The 9,358-nt window shown below is 40.4% G+C and overlaps 1 protein-coding gene across 1 annotated transcript; it reads left to right on the forward strand.

Annotated features, from left to right (window-relative positions):
* Window positions 1-1,296: 1,296 nt before the first annotated feature.
* Window positions 1,297-9,332, forward strand: LOC310964996 (inter-alpha-trypsin inhibitor heavy chain H3-like). The gene is made up of 22 exons (XM_083938355.1): window positions 1,297-1,413; window positions 1,668-1,697; window positions 1,903-1,926; window positions 2,463-2,617; window positions 3,079-3,183; window positions 3,267-3,429; window positions 3,637-3,747; window positions 3,878-4,006; window positions 4,231-4,347; window positions 4,422-4,590; window positions 4,674-4,799; window positions 4,915-5,096; window positions 5,898-6,083; window positions 6,189-6,328; window positions 6,534-6,694; window positions 6,911-6,937; window positions 7,040-7,120; window positions 7,527-7,640; window positions 7,790-7,991; window positions 8,080-8,252; window positions 8,452-8,563; window positions 8,667-9,332. Exons 1-22 carry the CDS (start codon window positions 1,300-1,302, stop codon window positions 8,803-8,805), a joined length of 2,760 nt encoding a protein of 919 aa, XP_083794481.1. The 5' UTR covers window positions 1,297-1,299; the 3' UTR covers window positions 8,806-9,332.
* Window positions 9,333-9,358: the final 26 nt, after the last annotated feature.

Below are 9,358 nucleotides of genomic sequence, written 5' to 3' on the forward strand. Positions count from 1 at the left end.
GCACTGATTTTGAGTTTCTGAGAGTGACTGTGTTCGTGGCCTCCTGTGATATTTGGGGTGGCAGTAGCTTCATCAGTTTGACTTGGTAACTGGAGGGTTGCTGGTTCAAGTCCCACCTACAGAACAAGTATGGAGATGTCAGTTCACCTCCTGTTCACTAAAGAGTGACCTTGACCAAGACACTGAACACCTTTCAATGGGCTTCCCTCTTGCTCTGACATCTCTTCATTTAATGCATGTGTGTAGGTCCTGAATGTTATCGACCTGCATGTGTGCAATATGTATAATGACAGTGTGAGAAATTTTAATTTCCCCTCTGGGATTAATAAAATAGTAAGTATCTTAGCCGTATTCACAGGTACATTTAAATCTCTTGAACCCTCAATGGCTTAATGCAATATAAAAAAAGCAACCCAACAAGTAAGCCCCAAATAACCAGCTCTGCTCTGTTGAGTGCTGAACATAGTACCTGAATATATCACTGTATCAAGACATATGCTGCACCCCTGAAGGTACAGTTTGTCCAAGTAGGAAAATGATAGTTTGTTGAAGTTCGGAGTGGCATAACTACAAATATGCAGCTAAATGTTGACTCTGTAGTCAAGTTTATTGGTCCTGGTATCACATCACAATAGTCTGATTCATCTACATACACTACGCCTGCTGACCAAATCTAGCACTAATCAGCTTTTTTGTTGTTGACACTTTGACTTCGACAAACATACAAGAGTCCGTCTGCTTTTCTCACAGTAGTCTACTGTTTGCTCTGTGGCAAATGGGAAATTACGTAAACACATGAATCAGCACAGGCTATGGAGTGAAAGAGTCCAGTAAAAGAGGAGAAAAGCCCCAAGTAAGGGGTGAATAAAGCAAAGGTATCTATCTGCTGATTATTCAGACAATAATTAAAATGTATGATCAACATAAATATACTTTCACACAAATATCAAGCTGTAATAGTAACTGCTTTGACATCATTTAATAATAATTCGCAAATAAGTAATAATGCTATCTTGTTGGGTGTAAGGGTCCTACCAACATTTACACACGTCTGTTGGTCAATATTCCAGGACCACACACATGTGAACACACGCACGCACAAACACACACACACACACACACACACACACACACACACACACACACACACACACACACACACACACACACACACACGCACACACACACACACACACACACACACACACTCACTCTCTCTCTCTCTTTCTCTCCCTCCCCCTGGGCACAGAGCTTTAGCCTCAGCAGTGAAGTCAGTTGCTGTTCAGTGGAAGTTTGGTCATGTCTGGACTGCAGGGTGTTGGACTTCTGCTGCTGTGGGGCAGTGCCTGCCTCTGGCTGCCTGGCCTGGCCCGGGGGGCTTTGGTCATCTCCGGGAACCATGAAGCTCTACAGGTAACTTCACACACTGATCTCCTTGTACCCTAATCTAAATGTGAAATCACATTGGTTTAAAGCAGAAGTCTTCATTCTATCCGCCTAAATGTGCTCCTTCGGAAATAGTTTGCAACTTAAACCCTACTCAGTTTTACCATTACATCGTCTACCATCTCCTCTTTCTATGTGACACAGAACACATATCATGTCAGTTGTTGTTTTTCTAATATCTTGACCCCATGTTGGTTCACCCTGTTGTATTTGTATTTCAGGAGACGAGAGGAGCAACCAAATCACTGCAGGTACTTATCAGACACTTTTTTACTGACAAACAGTCCTGTTATGGTGAATATGTTGTGCTAAAGCATTTTTTTCTGCTTGTAGGTTGTAATCCTTTACATAAAATAAATAAGTCTATTTTAAATAGATAATTTATAATCATAAATAGCATAAAGCAACAGTTGTAGATGAAAAATGTTCATGTATTTTTCTTTGTTTTTGTTACAGAAAAGAAGTACTAATGAGGCCACGGTAAGAAAATAGTCTGTTTGTATCTCTATTGATGATAATGATGATGAGAAATATTCAATTCTTGATTCAATTCATGTAACAGATCAACACCTAAATCAACAGATGAAGAAAGAAGAAAAATCATAAATCATGATTTCTGTCCTTCAATAGACTTTCAATAAAATACTTTTAATGACTGAGAAAAATTCAACTTATTGAAAAAGAGTTTAGTTGTGAAATATCGGCACTATTCCTGTTTTGATCATACATCACTCAGGTTGACTCACCCAATCTGGCTTACACTCACACACAACACTCCCAAAGTGGAATCAGTGACATAATGTATTTTTAATAAGCTGACTTTCTTTGGCGCTACTCAGGGCAGCACGCTGTTGACTGGACCCACAGCTGCAAAAAATATTCAGTTTGAAGCGACATACAAAATAGATGTTACAGTAATTCACTGTATAACAATGCTGTATGCTCAGTGCTATGGGGTAGGAGTCCTTGTTCATAGCGTTTCAATCTTTCCCTTCCTCCCTATCTTCCTGTCTCAGGTGGAAGTGTACAGTGTGAAAGTGGACTGCACTGTGACATCTCGTTTCGCTCACACCGTCATGACCTCCAAGGCTCTGAACAAAGCTAACGTCTCCCAGGAAATCTTCTTCGAAGTGGAGCTGCCCAAGACCGCCTTCATCACCAACTTCAGCATGTCTGTACATACTTAGAATTTGACCTTTTGTGTGTGAATCAATCCCTGTGTCCTCCTAGTCATGCTCTAAAACTGATTTTTTTTTTCTTCTTAAGAATACACTGAGTTTACTTTTCTTAAAGGGGCCATATGGGACATTCAGTCTGGGTGGGGACTGCCTGCACACAGCTCTCATCGCTGACGTCACAATCAAACATCTACAAAATGGCAGCAGCTAGCATTGCTACTGTAGGTCAGGATAACAGCGCTAACAGTGTTAACAATGCGCCAGCCCAGCTATCAAAACAAAGAAAAGACAAACTTGGTTTACAACACACACGAAAGAGAGACTGACTTCATTCTCTGCTCAGGACGCCATAACTCTAAACCATATCTTCAGCGCATAGTTGTTTGCTGAATTCCATGTATCCTGTAGCGCCTTTAGGAAGTGCTTTTTATGTCTCCATCTTTGTTCCTCACAGGGAAATTGATGGTCAGGTGTATGTTGGGGAGGTGAAGGAGAAAGAGAAAGCCAAGAAACAGTATGAGAAGGCTGTTTCCTCTGGACAGACTGCTGGACTGGTCAGGTGAGTCAGTCAAGAAGAAAAATACAGAAATCCAGTAAAAAAAATAACGTTAGCGTCTGTCAGTGATACCTGTTTCATCGCAGGGCTTCTGGAAGAAAGATGGAGAAGTTTTCAGTGTCTGTCAACATCGCAGCTGAAAGTAATGTGACTTTCATTCTGACCTACGAGGAGCTCCTTCAGAGGAAACTGGGCCAGTATGAGATTCTAACTCGTGTAAAACCTAAACACCCGGTGCAGGAGTTTCAGGTTTGTGTTCAGATCCTGTCTCTTGGTGTTCTCAGCTCTTCTAAAACTGACTTATCTTACTAATGATCTCTATGTGTGTGTGTGTGTGTGTGTGTGTGTGTGTGTGTGTGTGTGTGTGTGTGTGTGTGTGTGTGTGTGTGTGTGTGTGTGTGTGTGTGTGTGTGTGTGTGTGTGTGTGTGTGTGTGTGTGTGTGTGTGTTGTCACAGATTGTGACAAACATCTACGAGCCACAGGGTATTTCCTATATGGACACTCATGCAACCTTCCTCTCCAATGAGCTGCTCCCCCTGGTGGAGAAAACTGTCACAGACAAAAAGGTACTCGATACAACAAGCCTTATAAAAAGTTGTCTCCGGTTTTTTGCCTGTTTTGCAGTACCTGATTACCAACTCAAACTTCCTTTTTAGTTAAGAGTAAGCTAAACTGTTCGCATCTTATCCCAATCAGGCACACATCTCTTTCTCACCAACTATGGATGAGCAGAGGAAATGTCCAGGTTGTGATGAAACACTCATCGATGGAGATTTTATCATCAAGTACGACGTGAACCGAGCAAAAAACCTGGGGGACATCCAGGTCAGCCGTCAACAAATACTATGCTCGGGATCGGCTGAATGCACATTTTAATCAGGCTTCACATGTGATACTACACAGATCCACTGTGATGATCTTTGTCTGGAGGCTGAGTTGTAAAATAAAATGGATAAAACTGTGTTTAGATTTCCCATGAATCAAGTTCTTAGGTTCCTTGTCAATCTTTCATGAATATTTCTGCTTCTCATTGATTCTCCTCCCTTCAGATTGTGAACGGGTACTTTGTGCACTTCTTTGCGCCCTCTGACCTGCCCAGAGTCCCAAAGAATGTGGTGTTTGTGGTTGACAGGAGTGGATCGATGAGTGGAAGAAAGATGGCACAGGTGAGACTGATTATGTGATACTATATTAATGCCCACACGCACATGTTTTGACCTCTCACCTTGTAACTCTGTAGACACGAGAGGCAATGCTGGCAATCCTCAAAGACCTCCACGAGGAGGATTACTTTGCCCTCATCCAGTTTGATAACAAAGTTGATCTTTGGAGGAATTCACTAACCAAAGCAACCAAGGACAATGTGGCTGAAGGAATGGCTTACGTCAGAGACATAGAGGACAAAGGATGTAAATGACATCTTAACTCCCTAAATGATAGAACTATACTGTTATACTATACATTTTACAAATGTTGTGTGTTTTCATTTTAGCAACTGATATCAATGGTGCAGTGTTGAGAGGCGTGGACATGCTAATCAAGGACAGACAGGAGAAGAAGCTCCCAGACAGGAGCGTCGATATGATTATTTTACTGACTGATGGAATGCCAAATTCAGGTGAGCATGCAGATTGTGCACATACTGTAGGATAGACTGTATATTTGTGCAAATTTGATCAATGAGCTTTCTGTTTGGTATTCAATTTCTGCATTTTGTATCTGTGCGTTTGAAGGAGAGTCTAACCTCCCGAGGATTCAGGAGAATGTCCAATCTGCTATTGGAGGAAATATGTCTCTGTTCTGTCTTGGATTCGGAAATGATGTGGATTACTCCTTCCTGGATGTGATGAGCAAACAAAACAAAGGAGTGGCCCGCAGAATTTTTGAGGGTTCAGATGCAGCCGTTCAACTTCAGGTGGAGTGAATATAAATATATACTGATTGTTGTAAAGTTAAATATAAATTAAAACAGCTACTGTATGTCACATTCTTCGATAATAATATAATTACCTATTTATCTTTGATAAAATTATTATAAAAAGTATTTATACAGCATGTTTTGTACAAATACAGTAGATAGAAGCCCATAGGGAACTTTCTTAAATTGATAATGTAAACTTGAAAATTCCACAATAGTATTGTAATTTTAGAGCAAATGAAAATGCAATAGTTGCCCATTGTCCACTGTAGGCTACAGCAGGTTAAGTCTAAGAGAATTAAATAGGTTTCAATTTTCAGGTTTCAAATGGTTAGAAAATTGTCTCTTAATGTTATGCTCACCCAAATTAAAAGAATAAGGTTAATTGTTCGCATTGAATTTTAATTTTCAAATTTTAACACTTGAATATGTCCACCATGCAGCAGGTTCAGTCTTTGGAAATGAAAAGGTCAAATACTGACTTAAATATTAATTACATGAATTGAAAATCAAATTACATTGTTCATATTGTGTTTTAATGTTCAAGTTTGACTTAATATTTCAATATAATAATATAATATTGTCCACTGTTTAGAGAGGTACAACTTTGAAAATTAAATGTCAAACAGCTTGTCCATTTTCATTTACCTTTTTACTTAAATAACACATACATACGTATGTGGAAAATCCTAGTATTATTGTGGAATTACATTTTCATTTTCAAGTCAACATTATCATTTAAATGAAGTCCCTTATGGGCTTCCATACTAATGCAAGGTGTGCGTGCATTTATTCCAGGGTTTCTATGATGAGGTGGCCAGCCCTCTGCTGTCAGAGGTGGACCTGCGTTATCCTGAGAATGCAGTGGACTTCCTGACTACCAACCACTTCAGCCAGTTGTTTAACGGCTCAGAGATTGTTGTGGCTGGTCGGCTGACAGACAACGACCTAGACAATTTCATGGTGGAAGTGTTCGGCCAGGGGGTGAGGCATGGCAGAAATTTAGAGACAATACTGAAGTGGAGAGAAGATATGAATTTATTACTCTTTAGAAATGATTTGTTTTCCTCCCTTTTCTGTGCCCTGTAGTTTGAGGAGGACTTCAAGGTGCAGGGCCAGGGCACTGCTGTGGATTGGGATGTGATGTACCCAGATGAGGAGTATATCTTTGGGGATTTCACAGAACGTCTGTGGGCTTACCTCACTATCCAACAGCTACTGGAAAAAAGGTCTGTGAGTAATTTCACTCAAGCTGAAGTCTGAATTGCTGTAGCTTAGAAATCTTTATTTCCCATTGGTCTCACAAAAATATTTGTTAATGATACTTTTTGGGCATTGAGCCCATGATGAATCCTGTAATGTTATTGTTTAATGTGATGGTTTAATGAATGCCATGTCATATGTGGCAGCTTCAGTATATTTTCCTTCTTGCAGCAAGAGTGGTGCCCCAGACGAAAAAAGCAACGCCACAGCCAAGGCCCTGGACATGTCTCTGCATTACAGCTTTGTCACCCCTCTCACCTCCATGGTGGTCACCAAGCCTGAAACTGAGGACGGAACAAACAGCCCTCTCATCGCTGACAAGCTGACTGAGGGTAAGGGAGGGTTCAAAAATTGACACCGGGCAGGCTTTTCCCAACATGGCTGTTGTCAAGCACTTAAATCAAAGCCTGATTGTAATACATTCACAAGACGCACTAATTAGATATATGCTTTCAACATATTACTTCTCTTTTCTCCACTATACCAGCAGAGGGGGTGTTCTAGTTTCACCTGTGTAAGTTGTTTTTTTGTCTGTTTTTTTTTGACAGAGCAAAGACAGCAGGCAGAGAGAATGTGTAAGACAGTCTTTTTAATTTTACCATAAAAAAACCCTGTATAAAGTTATTTCACTGTATTGTACTGTATTCAATTTGAATTTTAATTGTTTCTCTATCTAGCAAATCGATACACACATGGAAATCAATACGCACAAGCACGCCCTTCTTTTGCTTACCAGCAGCTACCACCCACATATTTCGGTAAGTATACGTTCTTAGCATAGCTGCATGGCTAGTGATTAAAACACATGTATAGGCTAACTTGCCTTTGTATCGTTAGGTGTTTGTTGTTTCTTCCTCACCTGCCTTTTCCCCCAGCTTAAAAATACGCTGGTGATCCTTTTGCTACGTAGCAAAGATGGTGACCATTGAACGTGAGAAGTGTCCAGCGTTCCACACTCATTTTTTTTACCTTTATGAATGCATCATCTGGGTACTCGTGCACAGCATATGGCCTGAATTCTTAGTGTGAACGCCCTGCATGCAAAATACTAAAGAGCAAGTGTAAATACAGAAATGCAAGAATTGAGACACAGCTTTAGTCTTGTTGACTAAAATCAAATCAATTTTGTTTATTTCTGTCATTATACCCTGGTGTCACCTGCAGTGGATGGAGATCCTCATTTCATGATAGAGCTCCCTGAAAGAGATGATGCGCTGTGTTTCAATATCAACAACATACCAGGAACCATTTTCAACCTGGTCAGAGACCCAAAACAAGGTCAGCCCTGAGTCCTGAATATCATTGTGACTTTCTTACCCCTTGACTTTTTTCTACACACGTATATTTTGGACAATTTTCATATATGTGACAGTAAATCATACCCGCACTTAAACAGTGAGTGAGCGCTTCGTATGTGGTTTCCTCAGGCATTGTGGTAAATGGTGAGATCATCGGAGACAAGAAGATTCCCCCTGATGGTAAAATTAACACCTACTTTTGGCGTTTCGGCATTGTCCACCGGACTCTGGGGGTGAGGCTAGAGGTGAGCACTCAGGACATCTTGGTGCTCCAGGATGGCAAACAAGTTAAACTGCTCTGGTCTGATACAGCTTCTGTCAAAGGACCCAAGTAAGGACCCTTCAGTAAAAGACAACTATCTTTCTACATAAGTAATATAAAATATAAAATCCATTCATTATGAATATTTCTTCTTCAGTGTGGATCTTCTCTTGACCAAGGAGCGCAGCCTAACGGTAACTCTAAAGGATTCTGTCAAGTTTGTCGTCCTGCTACACAAAGTGTGGGCGAAGCACCCGTACCACCGGGACTACTTGGGTTTCTACACCGTGGACAGCCACCTCCTGTCCCCTTCTGTTCATGGCCTGTTAGGTACAACATGACACATAATATAGCAATGGCAATTTTGTTGATATAACACATTTTATAAGACATAAACTCGAAGTTCTTTCCATTGAAAGACAAAATTATAGCAGATGTAATAAATCTAAAATTAATGTTACTGGTGGTGAAATACAGGACCAGACAGATTTTATTTTAAAATAATAATTACTTGTTGGGTGTCCCCTAGGTCAGTTCTACCATGGGATTGAATATGAAGTGTCAGACCTGCGTCCAGGTGAAGTCCCAGAGAAACCGGACGCCACAATGTATGTGAAAGGACGGGAGCTCAATGTGACCAGGTACGCTACACGCCTCAGATAAGCGTGTCCCATCAAAGTTTGCATGGAATGTGTATCCTAAATGATTACATGGTCCACATGACATCTGTGTCTCGGTCCACAGAGGCTGGCAGAGAGACTTCAGGAGGGATGTGAAGAAAGGAGAAAATGTTCCCTGCTGGTTCATTCACAGTAATGGAACAGGGCTCATCGATGGAGATGCAACAGACTATGTTGTGTCAGGCCTTTTTAAAACAGTTTAAAAACAAGTTACATATTTCTGTCTAGCACAGCAATGATCAAAATCTGCAAAAACGCTATGCATGCTCTAAGATCTTCCACCTAAAGGCAAAAAGACTTCATTCACAGTATTGTATGGACAATTTCACAGTTTCTTTCAGTGTAATTGCTGGAATAATAAGAACCGGAACTAACTCTATCCTAAAATATATAGAGATACTGAAAGATGGCCTCAGCAATCATTTGTATTGCAGTAAATGGGACACAATTCTTAAAGATGGACTCAAGCTAGATTTAATAATTTCATTTCAGTTTTTTATTGTTTCTGACAGTGTTTAGTATGACAAAAACTGTTTAGTTATTGTTTGTCAGGCCTTTTCTTTGGTTATTCTTCCTTTTTCCCTCTAGACATGTTTGACTTTGTATGATGACACTAGCACACTCTGTTTTATTAATTTCGAGTTTAAGTGTTGTCTAATCTCAGGACTGACTGGATGTAAAGTGGGATCAAAACTGTTTCCACGCAGTGCAACACTGATGGAAATGTCTGTATGGTTCATGTGAGGTCTACTGCTG

This window comes from Echiichthys vipera, assembly GCF_963691815.1.
Source record: "Echiichthys vipera genome assembly, chromosome: X".
Lineage (NCBI taxonomy): Eukaryota > Metazoa > Chordata > Actinopteri > Perciformes > Trachinidae > Echiichthys > Echiichthys vipera.

Bases quoted from the DNA above. Each gene is read 5' to 3' on its own strand.
- LOC310964996 (XM_083938355.1), top strand. From the start codon at position 1,300: ATGTCTGGACTGCAGGGTGTTGGACTTCTGCTGCTGTGGGGCAGTGCC. The intron at 4,591-4,673 runs GTAAATGACATC...TTTTCATTTTAG, and splicing joins AGACATAGAGGACAAAGGAT to CAACTGATATCAATGGTGCA. The intron at 6,084-6,188 runs GTGAGGCATGGC...TGTGCCCTGTAG, and splicing joins TGGAAGTGTTCGGCCAGGGG to TTTGAGGAGGACTTCAAGGT.